The sequence below is a fragment of the Halichoerus grypus genome, chromosome 6 (genome assembly GCF_964656455.1).
Source record: "Halichoerus grypus chromosome 6, mHalGry1.hap1.1, whole genome shotgun sequence".
Classification (NCBI taxonomy): Eukaryota; Metazoa; Chordata; class Mammalia; order Carnivora; family Phocidae; genus Halichoerus; species Halichoerus grypus.
The window spans coordinates 172147200-172166688 of record NC_135717.1 but is presented as its reverse complement, the minus strand read 5'-3'; the positions used below and the strand labels follow the sequence as shown (position 1 = coordinate 172166688).

The 19489-nt window shown below is 42.1% G+C and overlaps 1 protein-coding gene across 1 annotated transcript; it reads right to left on the bottom strand.

The window, feature by feature from the left end:
• Nucleotides 1-743: 743 nt before the first annotated feature.
• Nucleotides 744-19287, bottom strand: WBP2NL (WBP2 N-terminal like; the record flags this gene model as incomplete). Its single annotated transcript, XM_036098290.2, has 6 exons — nt 744-2009; nt 10233-10763; nt 13547-13657; nt 18450-18542; nt 18754-18895; nt 19156-19287. Coding segments are annotated over 5 exons (918 nt in total), but the record flags the coding sequence as incomplete, so codon positions are not given.
• Between the last annotated feature and the right edge of the window lie 202 nt (nt 19288-19489).

The following is a 19489-nucleotide window of genomic DNA, read 5'->3' as shown; positions in this document are numbered from 1 at the left end:
CATTATCATCAGGTAAAAGCCAGAGGTCTAATGCAAGAATTAGGTCCAAGGGAGAAGCCCAAGCTGGAGTGGAAATATTTCTAAAATAGTTCCCAAACTGAGGTACATCAAAGCCCAAACAGAGGTATGAGGACCAAGGAAAATAAGACCATCGGAGCAAGCTTAGAGGAGCTCCAGACAACCTCCCCAGGGAGATCACACAGAGGGTGGAGTACTTATCTGCTACCATCCTATCTTACAGGTGGGTGGGGTCCAGGGTGGAAACTTCAAAACATAATAAAACTATTTCTGGAGCAGCCTCCAGATCAGGGCACGTCAGATTCTTCAGAGCACAGGGCTGGTATAAAGCAGCCTCAGTAAGTACTTGACCTGAACTGATCCTTAGGAAGCCCAGACACAATACTGGGCAGCAACATGAACAAGTGGTCAGCCTACAGCTCTCACATCAATTTGTCCCAGTGCCCCTCTCTATGGAGAGTCAGCGAGCAGGCTTCCCCAACTCAGGCAAGGACTCCATTGAGGGGATTCAGAGACATCAGCACTAAGAAGATCCATCTGTCTCGGAACCAGACAAGGAACCGTTGAATGAAGACAAGTGCAGAGCCCAGCCAGGAAGCTGAGAGTCCAGGCCTGTCCAAGCTGCCTACAGGGCGGTCCTGAGGACCCAGCACCAGGCAGTACATATCCCAGATGCCCTCAGAAACAGAGAGACCAAGGGCACGGCAGAGGTGTTGAAACAGCAAGCAGGCTTTAATGGAGGGTGTATAGCCAGGGTGACCCCAGCCTCTTCGGTTACATTAGCTTCTTTTTTCTCCTCAGGACATAGGCAGGAAGAAGGCCTGTTTTCTAACGAGAACCTAGAAATCAGTCTCCATCCCCAAGCTGTATTACGTGGGCTGGTTCAGATCTCTCTCACTCTGATTGGCTTGCAATCTGTTTTCAAGCATTTTCCTTCCTTGAGAATAGGAGTCTTCTCACATTCATCTATGTCTTGAGTCACCCTGGAATTAAGCTGCCTCTACGCTAGCTGTTTCCTCTGCCTAGAACACCCTTCCGCAGATATCTGCATGGCTAGCTCCCTCACCTCCTTTATCCTTCCAATTTTCACTCAGACATTACCTACTTGACAAGGTTCTGTTACAGTCTGCCCCCTCTGCCAACCCCCTGGCATTCCCAATCTCCCACACTTAGCTCTGTACTTTTCCATAACTCTCATCAACTTCTCTGTCTTTGCTTCTTCTGCAGTTTGAATAGGATATGCCTAGTTATATCATATCACTTATGTACTGATTACATCTTAGTATCACTACAATGTAAGCTCCGTAAGAGCAGGGACTTTCCTCTGCTCACTGATATCCCAAGTGCACAGAGATGGAACACAAAAGGCATTCAATAAATGAGTGTGTGTGAATGAGAAGCGAAACCTAGTTCAGATCCTGCCCTGTCACTTACTAGGTAGCTGTGTGCCTTAGGCAATTTGCTTCCCTCTCTGCCCCAGTTTCTCAACCTGTGAGACGGGGGTCCAAGCACTCACCTTGCTAGATTATGCATGTGAAGTGCCTGGCAGGGTGCTTCGTTAGTTCATAAATGGACATAATTCCTGCCTGTCTCAAACTCTTCACCTCCTGTCTGTTATTCATACTCTTGACTCAGGGGCATTACTAAGGCCACCGATGGCAGGCCTGTGGTAAGGGCATGAGGCCAAGGAAAACTCAAAGATCCCAGGGTTCCCTCTTTCCTGTACCAGCTTAGCTGACTTGAGGGCAGCTAGCCTTGGGCTCTCCAACCCCCACACCCCAGTCACATGGCAGCAGAGGATCTGGAACCAATCTTCTGGCCCTGTGAGAAATCTGAGCCCTCTCTGACCTACTGGACCATACTGGACGCCCTCGGACCAGCAGGGATCAAGCCCACAACAAGGAAAGGACTCAGAGCTCACCAGGACCTCACAGATGTGCGGAGAGGATCGAGCCACCACATGCAAGGAAACACCTCCTACTGCCTGGCACCTGTGGGATGAAAAGAGGATGATGCTCAGGGGTGGGTTCCTCAGTCAGAGGTTGGGGTAGCAGGCTCTGGAATCAGCCTGAGTTCATGTCCTGCATCCACCACTCAATAGGTATGGATTCTTGGGTTTCTTAAGGTCTCCCAGCTTTAGTATGCCTAGCTGTAAAATGAAGACATGAATAGTGCTCACCTCACTGGATTGCTACGGGGATGAAGTGAGACATGCTTAGGAAGTGCCTTCGCACATTGCCTGGCATCCAACTCCAGTAATGATCATTAATTCACTTTCAAAGGCCTTTCAACACCAGATGAGTTCTATGGGATCACCTCGCCAGCAGTGGCTTTGGCCAATAGGAACCATATAAACCATGGCTGTGGGGTAGGAAGAGGTGAAACATAACCATGCCTTCAGGACTGGTCAACTCAACCAGCCAGAGAAGGGACAGCTTTCTCTAAAATCTGAAATTCTAATCCTCTCTAACAGCCTGCCAAACAAAACTTATCTTGCAAATTATAATCTTCAACTGGTGGCCAGAATTTAGTGGTGTATATATGTGTTGTGTGTGTACATCATAAATCAAGAAACACAATTTTTCACATCTTTATTCCCTCAACAAATATTTGCTGGACACCCACCCTGTGCAGCACCTTCTGCGAGGTGTCCCTGCAATGGGATACACGGCCTCTGTTCTCAAGGAGCTCATCGGTCATGGAGGAGATGGGCACGCAAACAATCCCAATAAGTTTGGCACAGTTTTTCACCAGGAACAATACAAGCTCAGCAGAAGGGCAATTATTCTGGAAGGGGAGTTCAGGAAAAGCTTCTCAAAAGAAAGAACTTTTCACCCTGTTTTTCAGAGATTCCATCCAGCGTTAGGGAACCCAAAGAGGAAGGCCACTGTATTAATCATATCTTTTATTTTCTGTATTCTGATACTTGGACATCTGGGGACTTGCTACCCCTAAAGGGACTGCCCCTCTCGAGGTTGCCAGTTTCTAAAGATGGTAAACAACCTGCCAGTAAATGTGCCTTTCAAAAGGAAGCAAACCATTCTGGGGCCATTCCCCCAAACATCTTTTTTATGAAGCTCTACCTGCTCTAATCATCCCTGGGCCAGGTACTAGACAACCAGGGATAGCCTCTCTGCCCCCGAGCCCGCTGAAATTACTCAAACTGTGCAATCCTAAACCTGCTTACCCTGCCTCGCCTGTTCCTTCCCATGGAAACCACAATAAAGACTCTGGTCCAGTTCCCCCTCATCCCTGGTGCTTTCCTGTGTGGCGCCCATGGCGTGGCATGCCCCTGCCTTTGCATCTGTAAGTATAACAAATTATCTTCTCAATGGCAACTGTCTCCTGATCTGATGGCCTTACCATACCTAGATAGTAATAAAACCTATATTAAAACAATAACCAGAAATTCTTTTCCCTGGATCCTCCAGAAGAGTGGCAGAGTGAGGCAAACAATTACCTAACAACTAGTTCCCTTTTTGCCCTAAAGCGCTGATCAGTAAGTTCTTAGAAGACAGGGACTATATTTTAAACGACTTTGTCCCCTCTCTATAGCACTAGGAGTAATGGCCCAATAAATGTCCTCAGAGAACTCACAGTTCAGGGCAGAGACAGACATATAAACCAACAGTGACAATTCACTCTGTAAATGCTCTCTAATGGAGTCGTGCACAAAATAGAGTGGGACAGAGGAAGAAATAACATCTGAATTTGGTTGGGAAGTTCAGGAAGGTTTCATAGAGCCTTTGAGTCGAGACTTAGCAGATGAATAGAACTTTGCTAGGCAGCCAAAAGGAGTATAGTATTGCAGTGGGGAGAGGGGTAGGCAGAAAGCATTCCACACACATACATGGTGAAAGAGGAGAGCAAGGCACATTCTGATAACTCCTCTCCAAACCCAGGAGATGAGCATTACCTCTCTCTGAGGTGGAGGATGAAATTGTCCTTGCTTTTTCTTACAGCTCAAAAATCTAGCCCCACTGGCTTTGGCTAGGGCACTCAAAGATTTGTCAAATGACTATTTAGACCTTAAAAGGAATTTAACAACTGTTTTCAATATTAGTAGCTACTTATTAACACTCAGTTCAATTAAAAAATGTTTTATTTTTAATAATAAATGCTGATTACTAAATATTATACAAGTTCTTAAATATTAGCTACTAAATACATAGCTAGACTAATCAAATGGCTGGTGGAATCTATAGACCCTTTCCCTTAGACAGAATCCCTTCTTCTTGAGCCATTTAAGAATCTTCAAAAGAGTTTATTCTCCAGCAGTCCATGGTCGAGTGTGCCACACCATCTCCCCTCTCCTAAAGGCACTCCAGGTAAAGGTTAGGATGGATGCCACATGTTTTACTTTCTACCAGATGGATAAGGAACCTGTGCAGATGGATAGGGAACCTGTGCAGTATGGATTTGGATTGGGTCTTTACATTCTATACATAGTCACACATACATAATTTCAAGCAAGCAGCCAGGCAGTGGGCAAGAAAAGCCAAGTCAACATGAAGGCAAAGGCTCTCTATTATCTTCTGTGGAAACCCAAATCCTGAGATTAGGATTACAATGAGTGCTCAAGAAGTAGAGGGGATGGGGTACTGGAGAATCTGAGAGGTTCAGAAAGGAACTGGAGCCTCTCAAGGAGTAGGGTTTGGGGTCCTGCTCCCCAGTGTTCACAGGTGACATGGTACATGGAGTTGGATCTCTGAAACCCAGCTGCCAGGCCCCACCCAAGATTCCAGGGACATAAGGAAATAACCGAGCTATCAGACTTAATGGACCGCCAGGACTGCGCAGTGGTTGTTTCAGAAGTAATCTGATGCCTGGAAGGGCCTTCCTGGCATCTTGATGCCGCATAAGATCTGGATACCTTTGCATAATCTCAGAAGTTTGGGGGAGCGCACCAGCAAGGCAGATGGTAGTGGGGATCTTTATAACAGAACTAAATTAAAAGAAAACAAAGACATGCAATATTTCCTGCATATATTAATCTATGGATTGAAAAATCCCACCAACTGTACATTTTCCCCTTGATTCCACAGGACAGTCAAGCCAGGAAGGCTCTGCACCAGCAGGCTGACAAGCATCCACTCATCCAGGAAAAAGAGTATTTAGATGCTTATTTTGTGGGTTCACTACCAGATAGTCCAGAGATAAAAGGCCTTCTTCCTTTCCCTTTGTATTCCTAATAGGAAATGAGGAGACAAAGTACAGAAAGCAAGAGTAGTTTCTGTATTGCAGCTGGGAAAGAGACAGGAAGAAGAAAGAATCCACCAGCTCAGGGAGTGAGTCAGGAAGGAAGCATCCAAAATGTCAGTAGAGGGGCGGGCGCCTGGGTGGTTCAGTCCATTAAGCGTCTGCCTTCCGCTCAGGTCATGATCTCAAGATCCTGGGATCGAGCCCTACGTTGGGCTCCTTGCTCAGCGGGAAGTCTGCTTCTCCCTCTCCCCCTGCCCCCTCCCAACTTGTGCACTCTCTCTCTTTCTCAAAGAAATAAATAAAATATTTTAAAAAATGTCAGTGGGGAGCTGAATGACCCAGCATCAATGCTTTCAGCACATAACAGGCCTAGCTGAATTCTCGTTGGACTTACGATAGGTGGAGCAAAACCAGATCCCTTTGAATACACAAGACCCAAAACTCTCCTTATAGGATGTGCTTCTTGTAGAAAGAATCTGACTGAGTCTTTGGGGGAACAGCTGCCCCAGGCAGTGGGAGCTAAGAGTAGGTGTGTCACATAGCTCCAAATGGGTCCAAACTGTGGCTCTGCTTGGTCCCATCTCTATATAATCACAACCTTTGGTTATAATCGGTGAAACAGGTGAACAGGTTCCCTTTGCAGGGGAGAACATGATGGAATTCCACCTTCAGGAGACTTGGACTTACTAACCCTTCTAGGTCACTGAACCTCAGTTCCCTTTGCAGGGGAGAACATGATGGAATTCCACCTTCAGGAGACTTGGACTTACTAATCCTTCTAGGTCACTGAACCTCACTTCAAATCCACCTGGTACAGGGGCACCTGGGTGGCTCAGTCAGTTAAGTATCTGACTCTTGGTTTCAGCTCAGGTCATGATCTCAGGGTCATGAGATCAAGGCTCCCCCCCACCCCCACACCCAAGTTGGGGTCTGCACTCAGCGAGGAGTCTGCTTGAGGATTCTCCCCCTCTGTCCCTCCCCCCACTCACACATGCTCTCTCTCTCAAATAAATCATTTTTTTTAAATCCACCTAGAATGAAGAGCAGAAGACAAAGTCTAGTTGCTACTCTTTTAGAATTCTAATCCCAGAATATGTCTGCCAGACATTAGTTATTTAGAGAACTATTCCAGCATAAAAGAGGCCTCACCCCTTGACCCTATTCCCAACTTACCATCACATTCCAGCAGAAACTGAAAAGTTGAATGAGGGGAACCCTATTCCTGCTCTGGTTGGTAGAATCTCTCCCTCTTCCTCTCCTTGTCACTTCTGCCCATGTAGAGAGGTTTAGAAGTGAGAAAAGAAGAAACTCTTAAAAGAAAAAAAAAATCCTTATCACTTTCCTCAATAATTTTTAAGAGAAAGAGATCTGGAACCTGTGACCCACATTTAAGATCCATATGGTCTAAATTCTCTATCTGGAACCTTTAGAAAAGGGTTAAACCTACGTTTTCCCTTTTTACTTCTTCCCTTCGTGACAGTCATCTGGGCATACCAGCAGTCCCTTGTGCTACTGACATGCCAGCTTCCTATACCCATGACTCTGTGCCAGTAATTTCTAAGAGGAATCTGGAGCTGTATTATCATAGGCCTTCTTCAAGATCTCCTGCTCTCTACAAACTGGACATGAAGCTCTTTTTCTTGGAAGGGAAAGAAGAATGGTCCTTGACTTGTCTCATTGCTGGGAAGAGTTTCAAGGGCTAGCATATTCCAGACACTTACAGGACTTTAATTCTAATATCCCCTCATTCCAGAAAGTGTTTCCCAAAGTTTGTTCCACTGAGTAAGTCTTTCCAAAACGTTTAGTGAGTAAAATAGTCTAAGGTCAAATAATTTTGAAAAATATGTATATTTTGAAAGTCTCTCCCTCTTGGAGATTTATGTTCATTAGTATATTCAAGGTGCTGAGAAATCATGAAGTAAAGAAATCTGTTCACCTGGCTTTTTCAAATATATATGACTCAATAACCCCCTTTTTCACATAAGACCCATTAACATCCACCACTTCCTTAGGAAAGGCTGTCTTAGCAACGTAGGAGCATCTGGTTTCCTAATTGTTACAATGAGGATTAATCAGTAACTCTAACCTCTTTTAAGGAAATAATCCAAGATTGAAAAAAAAGCTCTATATAAGGGAAGTTAATTGCAATGTTGTCTGTAATAGCAAAAACCTGGAAACAACTAAAATACCTTAAAATAGGGATCAGAAAACACATAATGGTGCAACCCTGTCAGAATGTCATGTAAACACTAACAATGTTTATGAAGAATTCTTAAAAGCCTATGAAACTCATCAAACTATACATTAAGGAGTGCCTGGGTGGCTCAGTCATTAAGTGGCTGCCTTCGGCTCAGGTCATGATCCCCAGGTCCTGGGGTCAAGCCCCATGTAGGGCTCCGTGCTCAGCCGGGAGCCTGCTTCTACCTCTCCCTCTTCCTGCTGCTTCCCCTACTGTGCTCTCTCTCTGTCAAATAAATAAATAAAATCTTTAAAAAAATATATATTAAATATATGCAATTTTTAACGTATCAATTATACCTCAAAGCTATTAAAAAAAACCCTATGAAAATGTAAAGTGTCAGGTGAAACACTGTATGTACAGCATGTTTTCAGCTACATACAAAATATACATAGAAAAAAATATATGATTTAAATGTCTTCTGGGCCTGGTAATGCTGTGCACTACAGCTTCTGAAACCCTTCTGCTATATATCTAAAAATACTTGATATAATATTTTTAAGACCTCACTTTTAGGAGGCTTGATGAGCCTGAAAGAAAGCAAGAAAAGGCCAGTTAAATCAGGAAGTTGGTCAAAGTAAGGGGAACAGTGAGCTTTTAAGAGGCTGAAAACCTTGGAATAGTCTAGAATAGTCTAGAACGATAGTTCTCAGCAGGGAAGGCATTGACCCCCAGGGGGCAATTATGAAGTAAGTGGTGGCGTTTCTGGTTATCACAGCTAGAGGCCACTGTTGGTATCTGATAGGTGAAGGGTCAAGGATACTAGATATCCTGAACAGTACAGGGCAGTTCCTCACAACAAACAATTGTCCTATACCCCCTCCTCATGACTTTCAAATGAATCTCTGGCCATTGATAAAGGTGAAACATGTGCTTCTAATCATTTAAGCCTAGAGACTAACCCTGTTTTAAATGACTTTAATATACACAGAACTCTTCAGGAATTCAACCACTGCGTAAATCAAGGGAAAACTGAACTCTTTTATTTGGAAATTTGTCAAGAATTGTTCATTTTGGAAAATGACATTGCCAATGACATTGCCAGCATGGTATTCAAGTTACTAATACAACATACACGGATCAGTTGGCTTTCCTAGTGTTTACAAATTTGGTGAATCTACGTATGGGGGGTGAGCAAGTGATTACTTTGTTGTCTTCTAGTATGGTGGAATTTGAGCATTTATATATTAAAATACTTAAAATTTTACTTCAAACTAGTTTTCTATTATTTCTTTACATCACATTTATGGTATTAAATATTGATTTTGTTTGAAATGGTGTGGAATCATACACAGTTGTCTACAAATTTCATTCCAATGATCTAAAGGAGACATTACAAATTATTTGTTATGGGGACATTCAGTCTGATGGGACTGAAATTCACTGTAGTATATAATCCCTACAACTTGCCTTTCTCATTTAACATTAAGACAGAAAATTTTGCACATGTAGCTTAGATGTACCATAGTTTATGTAAATATTTACTATTAGTGAACACATAGGTTATTTCTAATTCTGTGATGTTAGAAACAATGTAATAACAACTTCCTACACACATCTTTGTGCACATGTGCAAGGATTTCTCAGGAATAGATACTGAGAAGTGAAACTGCTAAATCTAGAGTACCTTTTAACCTTTAAAAGGAACTGCCAAATTTCCTTCTAAAAATTAATACCAAGTTACACTCTCACCAATATTGTATTAAATAACCTTTTCCCCACATGTGTTCCTTCTCCAACACTTAAGTTTTTCAATCTTTTCAATATTTGTAAATCTTTGGAGATACAATTGTTTCTCATGTTAAGTTGCATTTTCCTAACACTAGTCAAGTTGAATAAACATCTTTTCAAATGTTTCTAAGCCACCCTATTGCCTCAGTTAATTGGGAATTCACATCTTTTGTCCATTTTTTCTTTTTGATTGACTTGTAGGAGAACTTCATATATTCTGACTATAAATTATTTGTTTAACATACATGTTGGAGATTAACTTTCTCCTATTCTGTTTCCTGTCTTTTCATTTTGGTCATATAGAAGTTTCAAATTTTGATATAGTCAACCTTATCACTGCTTTCCTATATTGTTTCATTGTTTTTGATCTTCTTCTTTTTTGTTTTTTGTTTTTGATCTTTTTTTTTTAAAGATTTTATTTATTTATTTGACAGAGAGAGACACAGTGAGAGAGGAAACACAAGCAGGGGGAGTGGGAGAGGGAGAAGCAGGCCCCCTGTGGAGCAGGGAGCCCGATGCGGGGCTCGATCCCAGGACCCTGGGATCATGACCTGAGCTGAAGGCAGACGCTTAACGACTGAGCCACCCAGGCGCCCCTGTTTTTGATCTTCTTAAAGAAGGTTTTTCCTACATCCAGATATCATTTTCAGTGGCCACATAATATTCCACTGCATGGGTATACCATAATTTATGAAATTCTCTCTCACTAATGGAAGTTTAGGTTGGCCCATCCTTTCAATAATATAAGCAATGCTGTGAAAAACAACTAAGTGTTCAACTTGATATTTCTAACATATTTTAGCAAACAGCATAATAAATGTTTCTTGAGTGGGGGAGGGGAGAAAGGCGGGGAAGCTTTTTTCACCCTCACATATGTTAAAAAATGCAGGCCAATGTCAACCAAATTATCAGGGAATTAGCTCTAATTCTACTTCTCCTTTGGCCCATCTAATCAAGAGTTGACTCAGCTTCTAAAGTCTAGGCATGGAAGTAAAGCTTTATCCTCCCCCTAAGACTGCCCTCCCTCAGGGTGCCACACTACCTCAGACACGCCTTTAATCACATAGCTGAGTCCGCCTTCTTGTCCTGACCTTGGTTCTTGAGTGCCACTTTGCTTGGTGAGTCTTCAAGGGTTATTTCCTGAAAGATGGTGGCTGGACCACAGAAGACGAAGCAGGGGGGAGAGAAGGCTCATGCCCAGCAGGCTGGGCTGCCATAAATCTGCTAGACCCAGCTCCATTTCCAGCAGGTGGAACTTCATATCCTGGAGGCGGGGCTTCATTTGCAGCAGGTGGGGTTTCATTTGCAGCCGGTGAAGCTTCATTTCCAGCTGGTAGGGGTCCGTATCCTGCAGGGGGGGTTCCATATACCCCAGGTGGGGGTCTGTATCCCACAGGTGGGGACCCATATCCTGCTTGTGGGGGTCCGTATCCCACCTGTGGGGTTCCATACACCCCTGGTGAGAGTCCGTATCCCGCCTGTGGGGGTACGTATCCCGCCTGCAGGTGTCCGTATCCCACTTGTGCGGTTCTGTATCCTGCCTGTGGGGCTCCATAGACAACAAATGGGTATGCTGAGAAGGAAAAAAAAAATCAGTTACTCATTTTTTAGAGTGGACAAGGAGTAGGTAAGAAGGAGGAAGAAGCAAACTGACACAGGAAGAGAATTCAGGCAGAATAATGCTAAAACCAGATCCTTCAGCCACCACAAGATGAAGGTTTTATCATTTCCTGTTGTGGAGGGGTTCAAATTAACATGAAAATAACCCTACAGTTATATCTCTATATTACTTATAGTTGTGCTCATAGATATAATTTACTTAATTTTGTTTGAGTATGAAGAAAGTAATACATGCTCAATGGGAATATGCATTTGGAAAATAGAGAAAAGATGAACTTTAAAAGTCATCTATAATTCCATTCTCAAAGACAAAAACTTAATATTTTGGTGTATTTCTTTGTAGGATCTCTTAATATTTTTATACAATCACAATCATAACACCCACACATTTTTTTATCTGGCTCTTTTTACTTGACATTATAAAAAATTTCTTTATATTATTAACATATTTCATACATTAAAAGCTGGACAATATTTTACCACATGGATAGGTGCTACTTAATTTCCCTGCTGTAGGAGAGCATATTGTTTCCAACTTTCTTTTTTTTAGCTTTTATTTATTTATTTATTTGAGAGAGAGAGCACGCTCGAGCTCAAGCACAGGAGGGGGGAGGGGCAGAGGGAGAGGGAGAAAGTCTTAAGCAGACTCCACACTGAGCTCAAAGACGAGGTGGACCCGATCCCAGGATCCTGAGATCACCACCTTAGCTGAAACCAAGAGTCTGACACTTAACTGCACCACCCAGGCACCCCGTTTCCAACTTTCTAATTCACATTGCAATAAACCTGGGCTTTATTTATTTTCTTGGCTACATTTCCAAAGTGGTTTAACTGAGTCAATGAATGGACAACTGTCAAGTTGTTTTGCTGTAATACATATTTATGTTTCAGCTAACTAGAAAAAAACTTTAAAAGAATGGTCTTAAAGATTCTCAAAGAACTAAAGGAAAATGTGGAGGAAGTCAAGAAAATGATGTATGCATCAAACACAAATATCAGTAGAGGTGGAAAACTTAACAAGAAACCAAAAAGAAATTCTGGAGCTGAATAGTACAGTAACTGAAATGAAAAATTCACTAGAGGGATTCAAATTCAGATTTGAGTAGGCAGAAGAATGAATCCGTTAACTTGAAGATAAGACAATGGAAACAGTAAAGGTTGAGGAATAGGGAAAAAACAACAACAACAACCCAACCAAACACTGAAGAACAGTGAACTGAGGGACCTGTGGAACACCACCGAGCAGACCAACATACATACTGTGGAAGTCCCAGAAGGAGGAGAAAAAGGGACAGAGCAAATATTTGAAGAAATAATGACTGTAAACTTCCCATATTTGATGAAAACATGAATATAAACATCCAGGAAGCTCAATAAACTTCAAGTAAGATCAACTTAAAGAAACACACGCTGAAATACATTCTAATTAAACTTTCAAAAGACAGAGACAAAGGGAGAATCTTGAAAGCAGCAAGAGAGAAGTGAATCATCACATACAAGGGATCCTCAATAAGATAATTAGCAGATTTCTCATCAGAAACTTTAGAGGCCAGAAATAAACTGTCAAACAAGAATCCTCTATTTGGCCAAACTCCTTCAAGAGTGAGGGAGAAATGAAGATGTTCCCAGATAAACAAAAGCTGAAGTTCATTCTTGCAGGGCAAGAAGTGCTTAAGGTAGTCCTGCAGGGTGAAGTGAAAGGACAACAGACAATAATTTAAAGCCATCTTTATAGAACTAAAGATCTCAGTAAAGGTGAATCACTGGACAATTACAAAAGCTAGTATTTTTCTACCAATGGCTTGTAATTCCATTTTTTTTTTCTACATAATTTAAGAGACTAATGCATTTATTTATTTATTTTAAAGATTTTTATTTATTTATTAAGGAGAGAGAGAGTGCATGAAAGTGGGGGAAGGAGCAGAAGGGGAGGCAGGAGGAGGGGGAAAAGAATCCCAAGAAAACTCCAAACTGACCACAGAGCCTGACACAGGGCTCGATCTCACGACCCTGAGATCACAACCTGAGCTGAAACCAAGAGTCAGAGGCTTAACCAACTGAGCCACCCAGGCACCTCTAAGAGATGAATGCATTTAAAAGAATTATTAGATTATATTTTTAGGTACACAACTATAAAGACGTAATTTTGTGACATCAGTTGTGTACAAAACTAAAAGCTGGTAGACATGTAATGTCATGTTCCAAGGAGAACTCAAGAAAGGGCTACATTTTGGGGCCTGCTGACAGCCTGTTAGGAGACCCTTTGTGGCCCACCTGTAGACTGTGGACCACGTTTGAGAATCACTGTGGACAGGCACAACTGTTAAAGGGCACAGGGCATAAAGCTGGAGTCCTCAGTGAGGTTGAAGTGCATGGCACAAGCATGATGGCTATACTTGTGTGAAATGGGAAGGGGGAGGTGGGGAAGAGCACACTTTTTCTGCTCAGGCTATGAGCAGGAAGTGACTGTTCCCGCTAACAGGAGTTTCCCAAGTATGCTCCATATGTGTGTACATTACAATTAAAAGTAAGCCTGAAACTGAAGCCCAGTCACTTGCTGACCTGCCACTGGGCTTCAGTCTAGAAATGAAGTCATGGACTCAACTATTTTCCAATTCCCTAAACTTCTCCTGTTTCTCCTGTAGCAGAGTTGGAGGCAAACTAGTAATGAGTGGATCTTTGAGCCCCTGGCATACTTTTCCACCTCCCAAGAAGAACTTCCCTGCCATTCCTTACCTGGACAAGGCATCTGTTGGGAGCACATCATGCGCCCCTGCCCAGTAACTACGTACAGTCCTGGAGTGCTGAACCAGTAATTTACACTTCCAAGTGGAACTCCTCTGGCAGCTGAGAAGACAAGTTTGGCAAAATAAGGACTTCTTAATTCTTTTAAGTCAGATGTACAGTAGCTATCAACCAAATAATTAATTGAGTATCAACCATCATCTTACATGTGTGTCCAACAATGTTCCCAGGATACAAGATAAAAAATATACACCTCCCTTGTCCTGAACTGTATGCTTCTTGAGGGCAGAGATTGTGTCTTATTTGCCTGTGCTTATTCAGGGCCTAGCATAGCACTTACCACAAAAAATATTCAGAAAACATTTCCAAGTGAGGATTCTAACAAGTTGGCAAGATACATCCATTAAAGACCAATGTAATGGCAATGTGATACAGAAGAAAGAAAGCACTTCTTGTTATCTTCCTCGGCATCTCTCTTATAAGGACCCTTGTGATGGCATTTGGGGCCCACCTGGATAATCCAGGGTAATCCCCTCATCTCAAGATCCTTAAATTAATTACATCTGCAAAGATTTCTTTTTCCAAACAAGGCAACATTCACAGATTCTGAGGACTAGGACATGGATATATCTTTGGGAACCGTTATCAGCCTACCACACCAATTTCTGGCCTATGGCATATGACCAGAAGTAATGTACACCGCTTCCAGGTCTTCCCTGGTGCAAGCTTCCCTGGTGAAATCTTTACTCTCTTTCCCTCTCTGCTGGCTATCCAGGGGGGCTGTGGAAGCCATGCTTTAAAGATGGCAGAGACCACTCAGTAATGCTTGAAACTTTCCTTCCTTGACCTCTGGGATAATAAACTCACTCAATTCTCCTCCTACCTCAGTCAGCCCCTTTGCAATCTTCATGTATCTTGCCAACTTGTTAGAATCCTCACTTGGAAATGTTTTCCAGGGCTATGTGGTTCAGAGCCCCCTTTTACCCCTGCTGATTGTCCTTTACATAAGCAGTAATATCTATTGACTTAAGCTATTGATAATTTGGGGTTTATCTGTTTCAGTAGCTAGCATTATCTTAACTAATTCATTATAAATCTAAAGTTGTCCGCTTTACCCCTATTATCCTCCTTTTCAATATCCTATTAATATTCTTCCCAGAAGTAATTATTTTATTAATTTATGTTTGCTTATTTCTTCTTTTTTTTAAAAGATTTTATTTATTTATTTGACACAGAGAGAGAGAGAGAGCACAAGTAGGCAGAGCAGCAGGCAGAGGGGGAGGGAGAAGAAGGCTACCCGCTGAGCAAGGAGCCCGACACGGGGCTCCATCCCAGGACCCTGGGATCATGATCTGAACCAAAGGCAGACACTTAATGACTGAGCCACCCAGGCGTCTCTGTTTGCTTATTTCTTATATGACTCTCACTAGACTGTAAGTTTAACAATGGTAGGGACTATGACGCCTTGTTCACTGTTGTGTTCTCAATTATCTTATACAGTGTTTGGCAAACAATAGGTACTCAATATATATTTGGTAAAAACAAGAATCAAAGAGCCCCAACAAGTCAGCTCTGCAGAGGGGAAGGGACTTCTGCAAAGTGTCAAAGAATCAGATCATGAAGCATGATGGGTAGTTAATTCTAAAGGCCTCAAGGAAGCCCATCTCACAAGCCCTGACTTACTGGGGGAGTGGGGGTAGGCTCCCACACATAAGCCATGACATAATCAGACCCATAATAGGTCCAGACATTGGGCCAAGTTCACATAAGTTGCCTAAACTCTTCCCAAGTAGCTATGTAACTGCTGGGACTCTGTAGCTTTGCAGGCCAAGGAACAGATCTTAATGAGAGCACAAAGAGGATCCCCACACATTGCCTGATTCTTAATCCATAATCCTAAAAATAAGCCCCCCTCAGTACTGTGAGGCCAAAAATAAGAGTAAATTCAAGACTCAGTATGCAGTTATTCTGAGTTCTGCATACATCTGTAGCAAAGAGGAGCTGGACTTCCAAGTGTCCCCTGACTCTGGGTTCCACATGGCTATGCTCTGTCTGCCAGGACACCTTGTTATCCAATGTCAGGCTTCCAGATGCTGTCTGTCCTTTGGACAACGATGAGCTGTTGGTTGGGTACAGCGTGTGAACTCCTTGGCCTTTATATCTTTGCACTGTATCTTAAAGGTAACAGTAAAAAAATTTCTTACTCCTCAATTTCCTATATATGGCTTTTCTGCTACCTGTCTTCTTTAGCATTTCTCTCTTGTTAAGACCACCAACAAACTCAAATTGCCACATGCAATGCACATTTTTCAGTCTTAATTTTATCAAACATCTCTGTAGCAGCTGACAGATGACCACTCAGTAATGCTTGAAACTTTCCTTCCTTGACCTCTGGGATAATAAACTCACTCAATTCTCCTCCTACCTCAGTCAGCCCCTTTGCAATTTACGGTCACTCCTCCCTACCCATCCCTGAGATGTTGAGGACCCTTGGAATACCATCCTTAAGTCACTGAATGATCCTATTACTCACATGGCTCCAGAGATGACCTGTGTGCTGAGGATTTCTAAATCAGTCTCTAGATATAGTTCATCTTTGGAGCTCCCAGCTGCGCATCCACTGGCCACTAGCATTCCGATGTACCTCACATTTAATAAGATGCAGGAATTAAGAGTATAGGATCAAAAGAATACAACATCATTTAATACAGTATTCCTGCCAAAATGCATGACCTGCATCTGAGCATGAGGAAACAGACAAACCCAAATTAAGGGACATTCTACAAAACAATAAGCCTGTATTCTCTTTAAAATGTCAATGTCAAGAAAGACAAAGAAAGGTTGAGTCCTTATTAAAGGAGACCAAAGACGTAGGACAACTAAATTCAATGTGTAATCTGGGATTAGATCCTTATTGGAAAAAAAAAGTGTGCTATTAGAATTAGGAACAGTAATGGCTTAACCATTTGAATTTGAATATAAACCATATATTAAATAATAGCATTGTTTCTATGTTAAATTTTCTGAGTTTGGTAAGTAGACTGAGGGTAGATAAGAGAATACCCTTGCTCCTAAATACTTAGGAATGAAGGAAATGATCTTTGTGACTTACTCCCAAATAGTTCAGTAAAAACAAAAGCAAAGGGGCGCCTGGGTGGCTCAGTCATTAAGCGTCTGCCTTCGGCTCAGATCATGATCCCAGGGTCCTGGGATCGAGCCCCACATCGGGCTCCCTCCTCCGCAGGAAGCCTGCTTCTCCCTCTCCCACTCCCCCTGCTTGTGTTCCCTCTCTGGCTGTGTCTCTCCGTCAAATAAATAAATAAAATCTTAATTTAAAAAAAAGCAAAAAAAGAATAAGATAAAGCAAATGTGGGAAAATGTTAATAATGGGTGAATCTAGACAAATGGTCCATGAGAGTTTGTTGTAATATTCTTGCAACTTTTCCATAGATATGATTATTTTTCAAAATAAAAAGTTCAAAAAAAAGAGCGAGAAGAGGTTTAGGGTTCAGATTCTAGCTCCATCACTGTCTACCTGGACAGCCTTGGGAAACTGTATAACCATTACTGCCTCAGTTTCCCCTGTTTTCAACTGGGGAAAATGATTGTAGCTACATCATAAGTTTTTGTGAGGGTTACAAATATTGACACATGTAAAGGGCTTGGAACACTGCCCACTATATGGTAAGCATTCATTAAATGTTAGTATTATTATATCTAAAATTGAACTCATTTCCCCTCCAACTTAGACTGTCTCTTGTATTCTTAACCATGGTTTATAGCATCATGATCTAGTCAGTCTTCTGAGCTAGAAAATTCATTCCATCCTTCTGTGTCCCCAGCACTTTGTCCATGTCTCTATTATGGCATATTTGCATATGTCCATCTCAACTAGATTGTGTTCATCTCAACTAGATTGGAGTTGGGGGTGGAGGCAAGGGAGAAAGAGAAAGAACATTCCAGACAGAGCAAATTTCAGGGCACCTGGTGGGCTCAGTCAGTAGAGCATGTGACTCTTGATCCTGGGGTCATGAGTTCAAGCCCCATATTGGGTATAGAGTTTACTTTAAAAATATAAATAAATTAATTAATTAGTTAATTAATTTAAAAAATTACCCATAAAGAACAAATAGCATGAAGGCTCAGAGATGAGAGAACAAGGCACAAAGAAGTCTAGTTAGATTGGAGTACAAAAGGTGAGAGAGTAGGGATATGAAATGAGGCTAGATTAAATAAAAATATATCATTAAGGGATTTATTTATTTTTTTTAGTAGGCTCTGTGCCCAGCATGGGACTTGAACTCACAACCCCTAGATCAAGAGTCACATGCTCTACAGACTGAGCCGGCCAGGTGCCCCATAAAAGGATTACTTGTATCCGAAGTCTGAAAGAGTTATCTGGTATGTAGGCTAGGTCGGTGCCGTAGTGCTTGACAATACCTATTCCCTCTTCTCAGGGAAGAGGGAACTAAACCTAAGAGAAGCAAAGGAAAAGCCAGAGGAGAAAAGACAAAAAGGCATGACAGAGGTAAAAGAGCTCAGGCAACTGGGGCTCCCTGACCTGAAAATGAAACTACTCAGTGATATAAGACCAGCATTTAAAGGGACAAAAGATTATCAGGTAAAATCAGTCATTCAGGTGTCTGAGTATAAGCTCCTGGTAGATTGCAAACTCCTTTAAGACACGGAGGGACTGAATAATCTTGCTCCCAGCATGTGGTATGGTACGTGTCCCATAGTAGGGAGGCTCAGGAAATGCCTGCTGAATACATGGGCAGCTACCAACTGCCTGACCACAGAGGCCAAAGTCTTGACCCGATGGGAGACAGTCCTACTTCAATTCCACAGGCCTCAAAACCCCAAAGCATTTAGTATCTTTATTAGCATTGCTCACCAGCAGAGGCAGCTTTCATCATCAACTGGGCAAATTCGATGGCACCTCCTTTTCTGAAGGCTAATTTAAAAGTAGCCTGTCCATCCCAGCCACCTGGGGGAAGAAATGGCACACACTCACTAAGATGCTGGCACCGCTGGCCAGAGAGGACTGCCCCAGACAGAGAGAAGCACTACCTAAAGGAGCAGGGCAGCTTTCTTTAAATTCCAGCATGAGCCAAGTCTGAATCTTAAACCTTCTGGAAGCTTTTGAGAAAAAAAACAACAACAACAAAAAAAAAACACTTCTGAAGGGGAACACTTACCATCTGGAGCTGCCTGAATGATTCCTTTAATGAAGTTGGAGGTAAAGACTGGTTGTTCGATGGTGCAGTTACTCATTAGATCAAATGGCATCATAAAAGAAAACATGGAGTCATTGACTGTGTGTGAGGTCACGAAGATCACCTAGGAGAAGGAAAGAAATTTCAGAGAAGGAATGCAGTTTGTCCACGGATTGAGACATAGCAGAGCAATTCTAAGGTCAAGGCTGCTTTGACATCCTGGCCTAATTGAGAAACATCACCCATTTTCTTCCATATTCCTCAACATGGAAAATCATAAAAGTGTGAATGTTTTAAAACACTTTGAAAGTCAATGTCTAACCTCTCTCCATTTTAAGGAAAACAAATGTGCAGTTAATCCGATCAAAGTAGAAGTAGAATTACCCGGTATGAAGTGAGAAACAGTGTTCCCCTCTTTGTACCACTGAAGAGACTGGATCCCTCTGGTTGCTGTAGAAAGGAGAGCTCTACATCCTGACACTGAGCCAAGATACTGCAGAAAAGAAAGGGCAGACACAACACAATTTAGAAGTTACATAAAATGACACATATAAAGCTTTTAGCACAGTCCTAGTCCAGAGTAAGCACTCAATAAATGTTAGCTGCTGCTGCTACTGCCATTATTTTATTGAAACAGAAAGGAAATTAAATGATCTTATTCTCTGACTGTTCACTTATTCTCCTCCCTTTTATCATTGGGTTTTTTTTTTTTAAAGAT